General features: G+C 41.7%; 1 protein-coding gene across 1 annotated transcript in view; it reads right to left on the bottom strand.

The window, feature by feature from the left end:
• Positions 1–13,883: 13,883 nt before the first annotated feature.
• LOC110175772 (uncharacterized) overlaps positions 13,884–20,202 on the bottom strand; it is a 6,724-nt gene continuing 405 nt past the window's right edge. Inside the window, exons 2-4 of the mRNA XM_020941985.2 lie at positions 15,435–15,791; positions 14,571–14,924; positions 13,884–14,210 (exon numbers count right to left, since the gene is read on the bottom strand). Coding sequence (XP_020797644.2) covers positions 14,131–14,210; positions 14,571–14,924; positions 15,435–15,791 — 791 coding nt within the window. The 3' untranslated portion in view covers positions 13,884–14,130. The remainder of the gene's footprint in view (positions 14,211–14,570; positions 14,925–15,434; positions 15,792–20,202) is intronic.

The following is a 20,202-nucleotide window of genomic DNA, read 5'->3' as shown; positions in this document are numbered from 1 at the left end:
CACACATACGAGTTAACACACCTGATTTACCTCATAGATAACTTGGGGATGATTTAATAAAGTAAAGCTCCCTCAAAAGAAACACGGATACCGCGTTTAAAACTAAATATTCGGTTTATTAAAGCTGGGTCCTTAGGGCCACGCCCACATCGGCTTATGACATATCACCCATAACAGATCCATAACACCGGCTCCTTCTGTGGATATTTGTACATCACACTAGAGAGCAGCAGATTGTTTTTAGAGCCGTCACCTTGCCTTTTGTACATGTGATTGACTGGACTGACTTGACCATCTTTCTTCACTCATGGGCCTGAATCCCAATGTTAACTTACTCCCCAACTTTATTATTTCATGGACTTTGAGCTGCACTAATGAAATACACAGAACTATTTATACACATGTCCTCTCAACTAAATTATGTCCAAACAAATGTATAGTTTCAGTCATTTTCTTTATATTTCATTCAGTTTTTTGTCAGTTTGAAAACTTGGGACATAAATGTGGCTTTAAACATCACCAAACTCAACAACGCTTGTTATTTGTTACAGTAGTTCTTTTTCCTTTAAAGGAACCAAAGTCTCTACAAGTCAGAAAGTTAATATATGGTGAGGCATGAAAATTAGAGCTCACAATGACAGACATTAAACACTGAGAGCTCGACTGTTCTTTAGTGGAGGCAGTTCCATTTTAAAGTCACAAACTCTGCTGATGATTGTGAGGTTCATATTTTACCCCCCCCAGATTTATTGTTAATTTGAAGACGAGGGTGTCTCTGTTTAAGGATGTGCTGGATCCAATGAGAAATCAAAGTGTAACATCAAATCAAGAGTAACAGTGCCCCCTGCAGGTTGGCCTCGTTACTGCAGGTCATGATTGTTGTTCTGCTGTCGTCTTTTGTCTTTTTCTGATGAGGACAGTGAAGGGCTGAACTTAAACTGAAGCTTCTGCAGTGACACGACGTCCTAGACCTAGAGGACTGATGACAGACTTAAAGTGCATTGTGTAACTTTCTGGTGGAGGGTTCGTCACCTGCTGATTGTTTCTATGGAAATGTCATTGTTCTGCCTGGAATGTTCCACAGTGACATTAAACATCTCTACTTTACATTTATTCAATTACAGGCGATTTTGTAGCTCAAAAATACTTTGAAAAAGAGGCATGTTGTCTATGAGTGGGGTCGCCTCTCCACAGATCTGAACTGTAACTTGTAATGTCATTACACCTGTAACTAATGCCATACTGTGAAACATTCCAGACAAAGCATTAACATCTCCATGGAGAAACACTTTTGATGGAGCCTCCACCAGAAAAGTTACACAATGGAACAGACCCTTAAGTCAAATAATAAACCTGAAAATAACAGAAGAAAAGAAAATCACAGGTCAGAGTTTTTAAAGGAGCTGCATCTGAAGCCCCGTTTACACGTACACAGGTATTTTTAAAAACAGACATTTTCCTTTTGTTTGTTTCCATCTTTTACACACAAACGGTGAATTTACCTCTGAAAATGAATCTTCGTAAAAACTTTCCAGAGATTCTGTAAAACTCTGGTTTGGTGTTTGTGTGTAAAGTGATATAACTTTACACACTTGTCACTTGTTTCATTTGCACACAGCTGATGTTTCAAGTCCATGACCAGAGACCAATGAGACTTTAACAGATCTGTGGAGAGGCGAGTCGCTGACAAATGCACGATTTTAAACAGATTGTGAGTAAAAGTTACAACTGTAATGAAATAAAAGTTACAGGTTTGAATCAAATCCAGGCGCCACCCAGAGGTTTGGTGTAGTTACTGTAGCTGGTACAATGCTGCAATATGAATTAGAAACAGACAGGAGCTATATTAGTAGTAGTAATAGTAATAGTAATAGTAATAGTAATAGTAATAGTAATAGTAATAGTAGTAATAGTAATAGTAATAGTAATAGTAATAGTAATAGTAATAGGCTAGTTCAGAAGACCATGGTTTGACTCGGAGAAAAATGGGGTATTTAGTGAGACAAACACAGTCACTTTTTAAAGCAATAATGACCAACCTGCAGCAGCTCAGTCACACCCAGGACCGACAAACACACGACTGAAGAGCAGCGCACAGTCATGTTTAAAAGAGCTTGATGCACTAGTGCAGGGGTGCTCAATATGTCGATCTCGATCTACCAGTCGATGGCCAAGGTCGTGTGGGTAGATCGCTGTGTCTCGTCTCGGACTCGTGTTTGGACTCGGTCTTGTCTCTCACTCGAGGTCTGACACTCAAACAAGTGTGATCATATTTGATTCCGGCCGCTGCTGTTGGTAATAAACTTGTAGCGGGTGCAGGAGCGTGTGGGGCGTCTCAGTGCAGCCTGTGCGCTCATTTGAAACCCGCGGAGACTCTACGGCGCATCACAAACACACACGCTCCCTATGCACGGCTCGTCTGCGACAGCGTGTGCCCTCGTGTACCAGCGTGCATCACAGGGCAGGTTCAACTTCCTAAACATCCTACCTGTCCATCTGCCTCACGTCAGCACGCCGCCCCTCGCCTTTTCACGCTCTCGCTCCTTCCTGCGTACAGCCAACACAAGCCCCTCCCACAGTGCGGCTGATTAGAAGAACAAGACCAAACGTGGAGCAAAAACCAGTCTAAATTTGTGTTCCAGTGTTGGCACAAAGCAGGTCTACAGCATAGAGCGGATCTACAGAACAGACCTACTGCCACATTTGGCTGAAGTTTGTCTAACAAAAGTGACAAATGCATCTGTGTTTGTCACGATGTGCGTTTGGTTTGGTAAACGTGCAGAGGCTGGAAAATATCACTGCAAAACCAGAAAAGAATGAAACTCCAGTTTGGAACTTTAAAAAACAGGTTTAAAAATCTTCCTTCACTTTTTTTTACAGTTTTGTGTAAAGTGCCAGAGGAAGTTCTCTTAAAGAAGAGGTTCTCAAACTGTGGGGAGGGTCAAAAAAAGGGGCACACAGAGTGTTTCAGTGCAGTTTGTTTGGTTTTGTATTAGGAAGATCATTTTGACTTGGTCATTTTGTAAGTAGCTCACATGATGAAAAAGTGTGAACACCCCTGACCTAAGGCTACATTCAGACTGCAGGGCTTAATGATTTTTTTTGTGTGTGAAATCCGATGTTTTTGTGAGGTCGTTCACATTTCCAATTAAATGTGACTTGTATGTGACTCCAGTGTGAACGTTAAATGGCCCAAAAGTGTCCCACATGGAGACACGACGAGCGTCTCTGTGTTTACAGAAGTTGTCCAAACATGGACGCAGCATCGAGCACCTGGAGATTTTAAAGTTCCTCTCGTACCGGAGCCAGAACATGAACAACTGACTTGTTTTAAGGAGGAGATTGAGAAGGAGAAGGACGAGGTTTTTTTGGTCGTGGTGTTTTGTGGTGAGTGGAGATGTGCTTCACTTCAGTCACACAGAGTTCATTAACAATTTTCTCCTACTTCAGTGCAGAATAGTGACGTTTGTGTCTTGTTGATAACGTGTAGGTGGATGAATGCACTTTGGCCGTTCAGACTGAAGTCACATGTTAAAAGATCAAATATGTATCGGTTTCAGGAGCACAGATCCAAGTGTCCTGGGTCACATTTGAAAAAATCGGATCTGTGTGGTTCAGACTGACATTAAAAGATCAGATACAGGAACATAGGGGCTAAAAAAATCGGATTTGGGTCACTTCAGGCTGCAGTCTGAACGCAGCCGTATTGTATCACATTGTGTCACGTGTCATTGAGGCGCCAGTTCAACATCAGGACGTCCGGCACAGATCGAGTCACTTGTTGCTACGACGCCGTTCGTCACTATGGACCCTCCAAGAAAGAGAAAGTTTTCTTCCGTGTGGATCATTTTGATCTCATAACACCTGATAAGGTCATTTATATTCCATTCCCGTTTCCACAGGCAGACAAAGTCTTTTATAAATATTTTTTATGACCCACAGCTGAAATGGCGTCAATGCTCATCAGAGTTGTCCTATGCAACTCGAAACACATCAATGCTACGGCATTACAGAGCTCGTCATGAAAGAACAAAATACAGCAGGAATGGACACTGGTGGATTAGTATTTTGTCATCAGTCACTAATTATTATGGAGGCTAATAATAATCTAAATCAAACACCTTTCCTTTTCACTTCCAGCTTCTAGAAAAGAGGCACTAAATCGATGCATTGTAAATATTATAATAAAATATGGCCAACGTTTAAGCATCGTTGAGGACGAGGGATTCAGGGAGATGCTGCAGACCCTTGAGCCATAATACACAACACCAACCAGGAAGGTACTGAATATGTCAGAAATGGCACTTAACATTAACAGTTTGAATTATTATTATTATTATTATTATTATTATTATTGTCTGAAGAATTTTTATTTATTTATTTATTTTATTTTATTTTTTCCTGTTTTACAGGCTCTAAAGGAAATGGTGTCTAAAAGATATGAAGCAGAAACCCTGAACATAAAAGAAAAATGACACTCCACCAAAGCAGTCGGTCTTACAGCTGATATGTGAACTTCAATAAACATGGAGGCCGACTTGGCTGTGACTGGCCACTTTGATACTGGAAATAAAATGTGCACCACTGTGCTGGGAGTTAAATACTTTCCCCAGAGTCACACAGCAGAGAATATTGCTGAGGAAGGTTTATTGAAAATATTCAGTACAGTTTGTGTTGGTGTTATATAAGGACTTTTTATTTATTTATGTATTTTTTTAGGTCACACAACATCTGATTGACAGCTGGGCCACTGCAGGAAAGGTCACACGCTTTGTGACTGATGCTGGTGCAAATATGACAGCAACAGTGAGACTATTAAAAATCAGGCATAGTCCTTGCATCACACACACTTTAAATTTGATAGTTTAAAAATCTTGCGATCAAATGTCAGACCGAACTGAAATAAAACCAAAAAAATTGTCACCTATTTTGGTTCCAGCACTGTCGCCACGGAAAAGCTGTGTCCAGTGCAACAGCAAAAGGAAAAACCACTTTTGAAGCTAATAAATGAAGTTCCAACACACTGGAACAAGCACTTATCAAACGCTGTCAAGAGAAACAAGCCAAAAAGAGCCTGTTTGGGTGAGTCCTTAAAAACACCGACGCCTGCACTTACTGATGAGGAGCACCACATCATTGCAGAACTCCTGGTTGTGCTTGGCCCTTTTAATTCTGCTACTGTGGAGCTTTCAGAGGAGAAGCGAGTGAGCGGAAACAAAACAATTCCAATGATGAAAATGCTTCACCAGACAACGCAAAAATGTGCCCCATCTTTGCAAACATCGGTTGGAAATAAAACTGTCAGGAACTGGACAAAAGAGTCATGGAAACCTTAAAGACTTATGAATCTTCTGGACATCTCTCTCTGGTGACCTTGTTGGACCCACGATACAAAGCGCTTGGTTTTTTAAATGGGAACAAGATGAATGAAGCAGTGAAGCGACTAAAATGTGAATGTGTTGCAGAGATGAGAATTTCCCCGCATCTCATTTACCAGCATCTTCTAGTTCAGGTTTGTATTTATTTGTTCAGAATGTATTTGTTGATATTTAGGATTTACATTTTATGCAAATCAGGTCATGTTTTGTAGACAACCTGTGGCAACAACTAGACATGGAGGAGACTCAGAGCAGAAGAAACACAAGTTTTATGGCTGATGCTATAATAGAAGTTCAGAGAAACTGTCAGCAGCAAACATTCCCAGAACTGAAGACCCACTGGAATATTGGAATTCTCAAAAAAAAGACCAACCCACACTTATTTAAACTGTCCCAAAAATATTCGTGTCCTCCTGCCTCATCAGTTTCTTATGAACGAATTTTCTCTAAAGCTGGAGAAATAGTTTCCAAGGGGAGAAATCGTTTGAGCCCAAACATGCTTCAAAAACTTCTTTTTCTTAATAAAAATATTTGAAATCCACCCTCCACCCCCTAAAAAAGAAAAAAAAAGAAAGACAGGCACTCAAATGTTACAAGCACAATGTGTAAAGTGTTCACAAGCACTCACATGACACACAATGAATCATCACAAGAAGATTCACTCTAATTTCACACAGAGATGATTGAACATTGGCCCAGTTGTTATGTTCACATGGAAAAAAGTCAGATCTTGCACTTCGTGATGCAAACTCATTACAATGTGTTTCTTTTGTAGTAAAGCTGCAGTACATTTTTTAAACCACTAGATGGAACCCACACACTCACCAACACAGTGTGATACAGTCTGGACACACAAGGGGAAAAGTGTGATACACTGAGGGATCATCTGCTCATCACTAGTTAGAAAGAGCAGAGACAAGTTGACGCTGGAGCCGTGAGAGACCGAGTGAGCGACAATCACCATCACGTCATTTATAAACTCGTATACAGCGAACATAGAGCCTCCACTGTGACTGAAGCATGGACGACTGATAGAAACATAGAATCATCCACACGTCCACGTAGCTGCTGCCAACAGTGTACGTGACATTTACAATAGTAATAACAGTCGACTTATAAAGTTATGTTTTGTAGAAGCTTCACTGGTGATATGACACTGAGTGATTTACTGCACACAGAGTTACATCTGATTCTTGAGTCTGTTCTCTTGTAAATGTAGCGGCACTTCTTCGTTCTTACCTGGTTTGGTTTCCACATTGAAGCCAAAGGCAAGAAGCCAAAGTTTCCTCAGCGCAAAGTCCGTTACAGGAAAACAGTGAAATGTGTGTGGAGATTCAGCCAGATTTTAGTTGTTACAGCCTGGAGAATCAAGAGTTCGCACCATTTTTTAGATATATTCATATGTATCTTATACAGGCTCATATACTTATGGCTCTAGCTCTCTCGTTAGTTCTCTCGTTAGCTCTCTCGTTAGTTCTCTCGTTAGCTCTCTCGTTAGCTCTCTCGTTAGCTCTCGTTAGCTCTCTCTCTCTCGTTAGCTCTCTCGTTAGCTCTCTCGTTAGCTCTCTCGTTAGTTCTCTCGTTAGTTCTCTCGTTCTCTCGTTAGCTCTCTCGTTAGCTCTCTCGTTAGCTCTCTCGTTAGCTCTCTCGTTAGCTCTCTCGTTCTCTCGTTAGCTCTCTCGTTAGCTCTCTCGTTAGTTCTCTCGTTAGCTCTCTCGTTAGCTCTCTCGTTAGCTCTCGTTAGCTCTCTCGTTAGTCTCTCGTTAGCTCTCTCGTTAGCTCTCTCGCTCTCTCGTTAGCTCTCGTTAGCTCTCTCGTTAGTTCTCTCGTTAGCTCTCTCGTTAGCTCTCTCGTTAGCTCTCTCGTTAACTCTCTCGTTAGTTCTCTCGTTAGCTCTCTCGTTAGCTCTCGTTAGCTCTCTCGTTAGTTCTCTCGTTAGTTCTCTCGTTAGCTCTCTCGTTAACTCTCTCGTTAGCTCTCTCGTTAACTCTCTCGTTAGTTCTCTCGTTAGTTCTCTCGTTAGCTCTCTCGTTAGCTCTCTCGTTAGCTCTCTCGTTAGCTCTCTCGTAACTCTCTCGTTAGCTCTCTCGTTAGCTCTCTCGTTAGCTCTCTCGTTAGTTCTCTCGTTAACTCTCTCGTTAGCTCTCTCGTTCTCTCGTTAGTTCTCTCGTTAGCTCTCTCGTTAGCTCTCTCGTTAACTCTCTCGTTAACTCTCGTTAGTTCTCTCGTTAGTTCTCTCGTTAGGTTTCTCGTTAGTTCTCTCGTTAGCTCTTCTCGTTAACTCTCTCGTTAGTTCTCTCGTTAACTCTCTCTTTTGTGATGCAAATGTTTCACTCTTTTGAACACATGTTGTTTTGAGAAGAAAAACACTTTATTATACAGTCCCCAGACAACTTGCCAGACTACTTGACACTACTACTTTGACAGCACCTAAAACAGCCAGTATCTCAGCAATATACAAATATATCCAGCAAAAAAAATCACATTTACATTCCTTTTTCAGAAGTGCATTAAAATTGCATAAATGGAAGATCATTTTGTTTGTCATTTTGAATTTTAAACACAGCTGAATTTCTCACTTTGAATAAAATCTAATTAAAAAAGGTTACATTTTAAATATTCTGCTTCAGTGTTTTTCATTGTTTCAAACTTGAGTCATACTAATAGTTCAGAGACACGATCACTCAGTCAACAACGGAAATATTCTCATAAATCCGTGCGCCAGTCGTTCATTTGTTTTTCAAAATAAAACAAAAAATAAGAAAACGGAAAAAAAACCCGACTATTTTCTTCGTTATTTGTCTCCAAAACCAAAATGAAAAAACAGATAAAAAACAAATCGTTAAGTTTTTGATTTTGTGTTTAAATGAAAAATGGAAAAAAAAACGGGTAACGGACTAAACCAGGACTGAACCAGGACTGAGACCGGGACTGGACCGGGACAAGATCAGGATTGAGACCAGTTTAGTCCTGGTTCAGTCCTGGTTTAGTCCTGATTTAGTCCTAGTTCAGTCCTAGTTCAGGACTGAGACCGGGACCAGAACTGAGACCGGGACTGAGACTGGACCGGGACAAGATCAGGTTTGAGACCAGTTTAGTCCTGGTTCAGTCCTGGTTTAGGACTGAGACAGGGACCAGGACTGCGGCCAGGACTGAGGCCGGGACCAGACCAGAACTGAGACCGGGACTGAGACCGGGACTGAGGCCAGGACCAGATCTGGATTGAGACCAGTTCAGTCCTGGTTCAGACCTGGTTCAGACCTGGTTCAGACCTGAGACCGGGACCAGACCGGGACTGAGACCTGGACTGAGACCGGGACTGAGACCGGGACTGAGACCTGGACTGAGACCGGGACTGAGACCGGGACAAGATCAGGATCGAGACCAGTTTAGTCCTGGTTCAGTCCTGGTTTAGGACTGAGACAGGGGCCAGGAGTGCGGCCAGGACTGAGGCCGGGACCAAACCAGAACTGAGACCGGGACTGAGACCAGGACTGAGACCTGGACTGAGACCTGGACTGAGACCGGGACTGAGACCTGGACTGAGACCTGGACTGAGACCTGGACTGAGACCGGGACTGAGACCGGGACTGAGACCGGGACTGAGACCGGGACCAGACCGGGACTGAGGCCAGGACCAGATCTGGATTGAGACCAGTTCAGTCCTGGTTCAGTCCTGGTTCAGACCTGGTTCAGACCTGGTTCAGACCTGGTTCAGTCCTGGTTCAGTCCTGGTTCAGACCTGGTTCAGACCTGGTTCAGACCTGGTTCAGTCCTGGTTCAGTCCTGGTTCAGTCCTGAGACCGGGACCAGACCGGGACTGAGACCGGGACTGAGACCGGGACTGAGACCTGGACTGAGACCGGGACTGAGACCGGGACAAGATCAGGATTGACACCAGTTTAGTCCTGGTTCAGTCCTGGTTTAGGACTGAGACAGGGACCAGGACTGCGGCCGGGACTGAGACCGGGACTGAGGCCAGGACCAGATCTGGATTGAGACCAGTTCAGATCTGGTTCAGTCCTGGTTCAGACCTGGGTTCAGACCTGGTTCAGACCTGGTTCAGGACTGAGCCCAGAACTGAGCCCAGGACTGAGACCAGGACTGAGACCAGGACTGAGACCGGGACTGGACCGGGACAAGATCAGGATTGAGACCAGTTTAGTCCTGGTTCAGTCCTGGTTTAGTCCTGGTTTAGTCCTGGTTCAGTCCTGGTTTAGTCCTGGTTCAGTCCTGGTTTAGTCCTGGTTTAGTCCTGGTTTAGTCCTGGTTCAGTCCTGGTTTAGTCCTGGTTCAGTCCTGGTTAGTCCTGGTTCAGTCCTGGTTCAGTCCTGGTTTAGTCCTGGTTCAGTCCTGGTTTAGTCCTGGTTCAGTCCTGGTTCAGTCCTGGTTCAGTCCTGGTTCAGTCCTAGTTCAGTCCTGGTTCAGTCAGTCCTGGTTTAGTCCTGGTTCAGTCCTGGTTCAGTCCTGGTTCAGTCCTGGTTCAGTCCTGGTTTAGTCCTGGTTTAGTCCTGGTTTAGTCCTGGTTTAGTCACTGTATTTCTTTTTCCTTGGAAAATCTTCTATACAACCTTTGAGAGCTTGAAAATATTTGTGCTTAATATTTAAAAGGTGATTGTTTTTAATAAAAATATTTTAAACACAGCAACTAAAATTCTGAATAAAAATAATTCAATCATGTTTTTTCAGAGTTAAGTGAGAAATTCATTGGCACTTAAAATTCTAAATCTAATTAAACAAATGATCTTCTTTATAATATCTTATAGATGCATCGTTAGAAGCAAATAACACAACATGTCACTAGTAGAAATATCTTCTGTTTGCTACTTTCTGACACTATGCAAATATAAATATTCATCCTGGTATCAAATGCACTGCAGTGTACTTTGTCTCTGTAACAACATTTTCACTTCATTAATAAACATGCTGCTTTACAATACAAATCTTTACTACATAGATCTTTACAGAGTCTTCAGTATCACCACGTGTCATTTGTCCATTTGATTTTATTTGAGAATAAAAACAAAGTAGGTGGTATTTCACTTTAGAGGGATATAGAACTTTTTCACAATGGCCGGAAGTGCCGCGATGTCGAGTAAACGTCACGTCCGGTTAATGGTTTTCAGTGTAAATGTGTGTAAATGTGTCGTATTCTTCATAAATCTGCTCCATCACCAAATCTTCAACCAACAAACTCCACAAAAGATAAACATTCTAACATGAACAATTTATCCACAACGATCAAGAGAAGAAAGATGAAAGTTTAAAAAGAAGAACAAAAACTTTATTGCCTTATTTTTATTACTCATTACTGTATTTAAAACGTAAGGCTGCAGCACTTCAAGTTCCTCTCACCAGCTCCTGACTGAATCCAGACGATTAACTCATCACATCCAGTGGAGCAGGGTTCATTTCAAAACTTTTCCATGACTTTTTCATGAGTTAAAGTGAATTTTCCAGGACTTTACGGCTCCTACATGTATAGAATTGATCAGACTTTTAGGCTAAATCTGAAATGTTTAATTCTTTCCACTCAATTTATGGTTTGGGATTATAGTTTTTGAACATTTAAAATCCTGTCAGTGCATTTATTGTCGTCTCTTTTAAACAAAAGACGTCCAGAAATAATGAGAATAGTCTAATGAGAGCTTAACAGAACGCTGGAGTTGTTGATACTAAAATTCCATAACTCTTCCAGACCCGGAAAATGACACTTTCATTTCCATGACTTTTCCAGGATCTCCATGACTGTGGGAAGTCTGAGTGGAAGATGAGGTGGTGATTTTAGCCAGGGGTGTCAAATTATCACGTTAATTGCGATTAATTAATTACAGTCGTATTTAGTGTGTTTTGTTTTTTAATCGCGTTTTTAATCTCTAACTTTAAACTCTTTGTTTGCGAGTTGCCTTATTATAAAATCTGTTTTTAATGTGTTGTTGGGACAATAACACATCGCTCTCGCAAAGAATTGTAATTTTCATTCCCGTTCTCGCCGCATCTGCGATAAACCTGCACACGTCTGATCTCTGAAAACATCACAACACAAACACAGAACAGACTCACCATCAGCAGAACATCCCTCTGTCGCAGAGAGAACACCCCTCTGTCGCAGAGAGAACACCCCTCTGTCGCAGAGAGAACACCCCTCTGTCGCAGAGAGAACACCCCTCTGTCACACAGAGAGAACATCCCTCTGTCACACAGAGAGAACACCCCTCTGTCACACAGAGAGAACATCCCTCTGCAGAGAGAACATCCCTCTGTCACAGAGAGAACACCCCTCTGTCGCAGAGAGAACATCCCTCTGACACAGAGAGAACATCCCTCTGTCACAGAGAGAACACCCCTCTGACACAGAGAGAACATCCCTCTGTCACAGAGAGAACACCCCTCTGTCACACAGAGAGAACACCCCTCTGTCACAGAGAGAACACCCCTCTGACACAGAGAGAACACCCCTCTGTCACAGAGAGAACACCCCTCTGACACAGAGAGAACATCCCTCTGTCACACAGAGAGAACATCCCTCTGTCACAGAGAGAACACCCCTCTGACACAGAGAGAACATCTCTCTGTCACAGAGAGAACACCCCTCTGACACAGAGAGAACATCCCTCTGTCACAGAGAGAACATCCCTCTGTCACAGAGAGAACACCCCTCTGACACAGAGAGAACATCCTCTGTCACAGAGAGAACACCCCTCTGACACAGAGAGAAACATCCTCTGTCACACAGAGAGAACATCCCTCTGTCACAGAGAGAACACCCTCTGTCGCAGAGAGAACACCCCTCTGTCGCAGAGAGAACACCCCTCTGTCACACAGAGAGAACACCCCTCTGTCACAGAGAGAACACCCCTCTGACACAGAGAGAACACCCCTCTGTCACAGAGAGACACAGAGAGAACACCCCTCTGACACAGAGAGAACATCCTCTGTCACACAGAGAGAACACCCCTCTGTCACAGAGAGAACACCCTCTGACACAGAGAGAACACCCCTCTGTCACAGAGAGAACACCCCTCTGTCACACAGAGAGAACACCCCTCTGTCACAGAGAGAACACCCCTCTGTCACAGAGAGAACACCCCTCTGTCACAGAGAGAACACTCAGACTCAGAGTCGCTGTGTCCTTTAGTCCGACAGAAGTTGAACCGCATCAGCGCACAAGAGCGTTTTTTTTTCTCCGCTTATTTTATGCAAATGAGTCATGTGGTTTTAAGTTTTGTTTCTGTGAGACTTGTGCAAATCTGCATTAAACACATGATAATGTCAAACAGCTGATGTGGCTCTAGAGTGTTTATGTTTATATGTTGTAAAGTTGAGTAATATAGAGTAACAGTAATAATAATAATGATGATACTGTGGAGTGTAAGTGACTGCATCTGTTAAAGTTTGTTAAAGTCTTTTGATCTGCCACAATAATGTAATAATGAATTTAAATGAAAATACCTCAAGTTGAGACTTTTCTCAGCAATTTTTAGGTGAGATTAAAAAGAGATTAATTACAGAGCACATTTAATTAATCTCTCAATATTTTTTATCACTTGACAGCACTAATTTTAGCCAATTTGTATGAAGAAAAACAAAAAACCCACCACTTCATTCCAGGTTAAGGACATTTGTACCAAGTAAAATATTACCTTTTTTCCCCCTGTGATGCCACATTACAGCAAAAAGCAACACATTACAGTAATTCATTACTTTTATAACGTTACTCCAAACACTGTTAATGAACTACTGAGCAAAACTAATGTTATGGTCGTGAATACATCAGAAGTAACTTGTTCACTCAGACTGATTCTAAAATTTAAATTAAAAATCTATTTCATGATGTTGATATTAACATAGACAGAGAGATTTGTGCAGTTTAAATGTTAGACCTGTAATCTGTGAACATCTGTAACATTTGAACTGCACAAATCTCTCTGTCAGTGCAAATATCTACGTCGTGAAATCTATTTTAAATTTTAATTGTAGAATGAGTCTGAGTGAACAAGTTCCTTCTGTTTTATTCATGATCATCACATTAGTTTAGTTTCTTGTGTGGTCATTGTTTCCTTAAGTTTTGCTCTTTTTTCTCTTGATAGTTGTGGATAAATTGTTCATGTTATGTTAATGTTTGTCCTTTGTGGAGCTTGTTGGCTGAAGATTTGGTGATGGGGCAGATTTATGAAGAATATGACACATTTACACACAAACATTTACACAGAAAAACATTAACTGGAAGTAACGTTTCCTCGACATCGCGGGACTTCGGGCCATTGTGAAAAAGGTCTATTAAAGAGGGGGTACGTGACATATTTAGATCACCATGTTCCTTTTATTGTTTTGAAAATGCTCTATTTCCCCAAAACATCATATTAACATTTTGTTTTTGACAGTCACTCCCCCTTCAGAGCGTCACAACTCATGGAGCGTTCGTCCCACTAATGAAACTCCTGCTGCACGTCACAACAGGTTCGTCCAGTCTCTCTGTGTCACATGTTTTGTGTCACAGGTTTGTGTTTTTGTATATTTCTGGAGAATTGTCCCGTGAGGGCGCGTGTAGACCTGTGGGCGGAATAGGGCCCAGGAGAGATCACTAGATTACTCAAATATGCATTGATGAATCTAAAACCTCCTTAGACGTGTTTTGGATGAGGAAACATTAGAACTTCGTCGAAAGTTCCAGAAAGTCAATTGTTCAGAATACCCCCTCTTTAAGTTTTTTAATTCTCAAACAAAATCAAATAAACAAATGACACCTTTACTATTTGAAGAAGTGAAGTATCAATGAGATGAAGACGGCGGCCACAAAACCAACTCCAGCTTCGCACCTGCAGGCCCCACCTGAAAAACACAAGAGACATCAGGAGTCTGACCCGCAACCTCCAAGAGTCTGACCCACAACCTCCAAGAGTCTGACCCACAACCTCCGAGAGTCTGACCCTCAACCTCCAAGAGTCTGACCCTCAACCTCCGAGAGTCTGACCCTCAACCTCCGAGAGTCTGACCCACAACCTCCAAGAGTCTGACCCACAACCTCCAAGAGTCTAAACCCTCAACCTCCGAGAGTCCTGACCCTCAACCTCCGAGAGTCTGACCCTCAACCTCCGAGACACCTCAACTTCCTGGAACCTAAAACAAAACCTTCAGGAGTCTGACCCACAACCTCCTCACTGAAAGGATTAGCCGCTCTGCCACACTCACTTGCCAACACATCGAGGATGATCACTTTGGCAGGTTTTGATTGGTCAGTGTCCCTCTTCATGCGGTGCTGTGATTGGACGATGTAGCCGTGGTACTCTCCGCTGTCGCCGGGCTGGACTCTGTGCAGGACCACGGACAGGTCTTGGATCTGGTCTTGGTTCTGGTCTTGGTTCTTTAGTTGGACACGGCCGTCGTACTGTGGGTGCTGGTGGTGCGGGTGGCCCATGCCGTGGAGAAACACGAAGTGTTCTTCATCTTCGGGGCGTTTCCACATGATGGAGGTCACAGGGTAGTCCACAGGCTCCATCTTTAGGACCACGTCTTGTCCAGGAAGTGCCCGGATCCTCTCAGGCTCTGCGACAAAGAACCAGAAAGTATGGAAGCCCATTTCCAACAGTAAATAAAATAATAAAAAAACAGCTCACAGAAAGTCATTATTATGACTTTTAAAGTCATATTTACGAGTTTAAAACTTGTAATTATGAGTTTTAAAGTCATAATTGTGACTTTCTGTGAGGCTTTTATTTTTTATTTACTGGTGGAAATGAGCTTCTACAAGAAAGTCACAGTTTGTCATGTCAGTTTTATATTATAAAGTGCTGTGTGCACTTTGCAGCTGATGTCATCAACATTCCTTGAGGGTGTGATGCTAACTGTAGGCACTGCTCAGTATGAAGTTCTTTTTCTCAAGTTAGACTTTATCTGAACTTTTGTTTACATGATGTTTTTTTATTCCTATTTAATTGTTCAAAAATGACTTAATACAAGAAAAAGTCCTCTGATAAGAGAATAAACTGTAGAGTGCTCAGTGGGCGTGTACGGACGGAGGTCAAAAGGAGGTTAGTCGATAGATTGTGGACTCACCTGGATCGACTACTTTGAGGTCGATGACTTTGACCGGCGGTGTGTTGTACACGGAGCGTTTCTTGACGTGTGATGAGCTGAAGACGGTGCATCGGTACCGACCGCTGTCCTCATGGCTGGCGTCCTTCAGGGTCATGGACAGGTTTCCGTTTTTGAAGGACGGGTCTTTGAGTTCTACGCGATCCTTGAACTGTCCGTGCTGATAGACCAGGTAGGGTCGTCCATCTCGGAACAGGAAGACGTTGTTGTTTTCCAGGTCCTCTCGGGTCCATTCCAGAACCACATCCTGGAGGTTGGTCCCTGGAGGAGCGAAGCAGGGCAGGACCACACTTTTCCACAGGGACACTTCTAAAGGCTCTGTAACATGTTAAACACAGACTTTTACGCATTCACACTTTTGATTAGACTCAGGTCAGTTTCCTGGACAGTCCGGTTCGTTTGGGCGACACGTTCTGGTCTCCCTGGGTCAGTTTATCGGGTCAGTCTCTCATGTGTCTCTTTGTGCAGGGGTTACATCGGTCACTATCGGGTTTAGACGTAGACTTAGGCTTAGACAGACTTTATTGATCCACAAGGGAGATTACGTGGGCACAGTAGCTCACACATCACTTTATATTACAATAACAAAGAGTAAAAAAATATAAAAATTAGGGATGTAACGATATCCAAATCTCTCGATACAATATTTTCACGATATGCATCTCACAGTAGGATATTTATTGCGGTAATTATTGTAGATAGGACACTTTTATTTGCTTTTAGAAGACCTTGACAAGATTCTGGTGTGAATTATTACTGTCATAATCCTAAGAATACATGCATCCCAAATTTTGGACTTCCAGTCATCGTGCAATTCATACTGGGAAGGATTTTCTGAAAAAGTGAGCGTCAAACCTCCATGTTTGTTTTCCCAGTGGGATGTGTCTATTGTCAAAGTCGATCTTTTCAAGTCTTTTGAACCATATCACTTTTGTTTCTGGTTCTGATATTGTCATATTTTAGTTTTGGGATTGGACGTCGTAATTGTTGTGGTTGTTGGATCCTAACAGCGGAAAACGGCTCGAGAAATGTGTTTGTGAACTTCATAAATACAAAAGTGAATCAGATGTGTGTGACTCAAACCTCTGTTCAAACTGTTTCTCTTCCCAACGGAATTGAAAAATAGTGAAAGGTGAAGGTGATGGGCAGGATTGATCCACAGGAAAGAACCAAAAAGGAAACATTTGTCTGACTAAATCATCCTGAGTTTACAGAGAACATTTTGTATGTGGAGCGACAACAAAACAAAATCCTGTTTGTTAATGTAGAGGAGCAGAAGACAAACAGACTGAGCTGCACTTTCTTGTTCTTGTGGTTTTACAGAAACATCACGTCTTGGTCTCTTTGCAGTGGAAGGTGTTTCTTGGTGAACAGTTGGAGACTTTCACTTTGGCGTCGACTTTTTAAATTTGTAACTGAGGTTGAGCGAGAGATCGGGATTTTGTTTTGTTGTCGCTCCACATACAAAATGTTCTCTGTAAACTCAGGATGATTTAGACAAATGTTTCCTTTTTGGTTCTTCCTGTGGATCAATCCTGCCCATCACCTTCACCTTTCACTATTTTTCAATTCCGTTGGGAAGAGAAACAGTTTGAACAGAGGTTTGAGTCACACACATCTGATTCACTTTTGCATTTATGAAGTTCACAAACACATTTCTCGAGTCGTTTTCCGCTGTTAGGATCCAACAACCACAACAATTAACGATGTCCGAATCCCAAAACTAAAATATGACAATATCAGAACCAGAAACAAAAGTGATATGGTTCAAAAGACTTGAAAAGATCGACTTTGTCAATAGACACGTCCCACTGGGAAAACAAACATGGAGGTTTGACGCTCACTTTTTCAGAGGATCATTCTCAGTTTGCATAACGCGATGCTCGAAAGTCCGAAATTCTGGATGCATGTATTTAAGTAAAAACAATTCATAAATTGTCCCAGAACCACGATAGTAATGTGAGACTTTTCACGATACAATATCATATTTCGGTTATCGTTACATCCCAAATAAAAATGGTAATAAACTTTTAAATATGTAAAAATGGAAAATAGCAGAAGTGGGACTGAGTCGTTGATTTGCAAGTCTCAAGTCTTTGACCTCAAGTCCGAGTCAAGTCCTGCGTCAAATAGCGGCAAGTCCAAGTTGAGTCGAGTCACTGGCCCATAAGTCCAACTCAAGTCCAAGTCATTTTGCTTTGAGCTTCAAGTCATTTCAAGTACCAAATATAGCTTAGATTTTTGCAATATTCATGAATTTTAAACTAAATTGTTCTTAAACAATCATAGTATATTACATATGAGTATTTATAGACTGTGTAAGAGAAGTAGAAATAATTTTTTTTTTTTTTTTTTCCTTTTTAAAAGTTTTGACAAGATCTTGGAGTGAATCATTATGGCCAAAATAGAAAGAATTCTGATTTAAAAATGCTTCTTAAGTCTCCTCAAGTCTGAGTCACTGACAAGTCCCAAGTCTTAGTCCATTTTATCAAGAAAGTCTCAAGTCCTAAAAATAGTGACTCAAGTCTGACTCGAGTCCAAGGTCCCGACTTACAAGTCCCAGCCTCTGGAAAATAGCAACTCGTGTCAATTATATAAATGTATGTACAGTAAATTTAAAAAACAAACTAAATCGTTACATAAATACAGTAGATCACAGTTATATACAAGAGGCCATAAGGAAATGATATGATGATTGACAGAAACACGGGCTGATCTGCTTCTTATCAGCTTTGTTCAGCTTTGTTCAGCTCTCGAGTCTGTGTTCACTAAATCAGACTGACACCACCTCCTGACCGGACCAGACTTCATTTGTCCCAGATCTGTTGTGCGTTCACAGTTTCCCGAATGATCCAGACTTATCCAGGCAGACGGACCCTGATCCGAATATCTTAAATCTGTAAAAACGTGTCCAGACAAAAGTAGACGCTCGAATGTGCTTCAGTGGTGCTTTAGTGTCAGAGAATGAACCACAGACCTTTGGGTTAGTGGGCGAATGGTCTTAGAGATTCTGCTGATGGTCCGGATGGTGGAAGTTCAGACAGGAGCAGACAGGAGCAGACAGGAGCAGACAGGAGCAGACAGGAGCAGAGCCACTGGTGGAGCCTGTTACACCGGGGGAGGAATCTAATGAAACTGTATGTTCATTATTTCTTTGGTTTCATTCTTTCACCATCCAATCAGCGGCCAAGAACTCTTCTTCCAAACAGTAAAGTGTCAAAAGAACCGTAGATGTAAAAGTGTTCAACCTGGCCCACCTGCGCCGAGCCACAGCGACAGCCCAGTCCTGCCGACCCGAGTCGTGCTCATCGATGCCAGAGCAGTGAAGAAGCTTCGGCTGAAACAGAAGCTGGAGAGTTTGGAAACAGACAGATGGACTTCTGGGTGAAATCTGAGCTGAAATCTTCACAGAAGCTCCACAGACGCTCAGAAGAGACCAGACTCAGGTTCAGACCTGGTGTAGACCTGGTGTAGACCTGGTTTAGACTTGTGGTATTCCTGGTTCAGTCCAGGTTCAGACCTGGTTCAGTCCAGGTTCAGTTCTGGTTTAGACCTGGTTTAGTCCTGGTTCAGTCCTGGTTCAGTCCAGGTTCAGTCCTGGTTCAGTCCAGGTTCAGTTCTGGTTTAGACCTGGTCATTTTTAGCTGGGACTTTCAAATGTCATGTCATAGATTTGTATTGTGTTGCTCTTTTAAAGCCCTTTTAAACTTTTTTTGCAAAAAAATAAAAAAATAAAATAAAACTTTTTTTTTATGATTTTATAAAAATAAATAAATAATAATAATAATAATAATAATAATAATGATGATTAATGACTGTTAAATCATGAATCATGTATTTCCGCGTCCTTACTGTGACATATGAAATGTTTTTCCTTTGACTGTAATGTTCCACACTGTGATATTAAACTCTATCATTTATGTTTGTTTTCATGTAATCATGTGGGCGTCGCCTCTTGAAGGGCACGTCCTGTTGTTGTTAAAACTACATTCGTTTCCAAAGAAAAAGTCACACCTTTTTTATATAAAAAACATCACGTGACCTTCTGCATCGTCCAATCAGAAAAGAGAACAGGTGGTTGTCAGGTAGAACTGTTCTAAAAAGTTTATGCCACTGTGTTTTTTTACTGGTTTTATCTGAATGAATGAACTGGTCAGAGCACAGGACGAGTTAATTTGAGTTTTACATCAGAACTCACCACAAACTGACCAAATATTGGATCTATGACAGTTCTAACATTGACTTTATAAATGCAGCTCAAACGCGCCTTTGGTGGAGCAGTTTGACACGTTCACACTAAACAAACTCACACACACAGGCACGTTTGTGGGCTTAAGATCAAATGTAGTTTAATCTATAGTTAGAATAGTTAATATAGTTTAATAGAAATAGACCATGTGATCGTCTGAATCGTCCAATCAGAAAAGAGAACAGTGGTTTGTCATCTGTTACCGGGCAGATCAGTCCTAAACAGGTTCTTACACAGTGATCTGCTCAAACCGGAAGAATTGATCAGAACACACGGTGAATCAGGGGTTTTACATCTGAACTCACCACACAATGACTTTTATTATTATTATTTTATACTTATTTTAGTTCTAAAGGTATAAAGTCCAACCTCATCATAAATGTGTATAACAGTAAAATAATAAAACATTAAAACATTAAAACATTAAAACAATAAAACATTAAAACAATAAAACATTAAAACATTGCCATGGAGGGTCTG

Source organism: Boleophthalmus pectinirostris, unplaced genomic scaffold (genome assembly GCF_026225935.1).
Source record: "Boleophthalmus pectinirostris isolate CB_2022bp ecotype Guang Dong unplaced genomic scaffold, ASM2622593v1 HiC_scaffold_9, whole genome shotgun sequence".
Lineage (NCBI taxonomy): Eukaryota > Metazoa > Chordata > Actinopteri > Gobiiformes > Gobiidae > Boleophthalmus > Boleophthalmus pectinirostris.
Note: the sequence above shows the minus strand (reverse complement) of the source record. Positions and strands in the feature narration are given on the sequence as shown.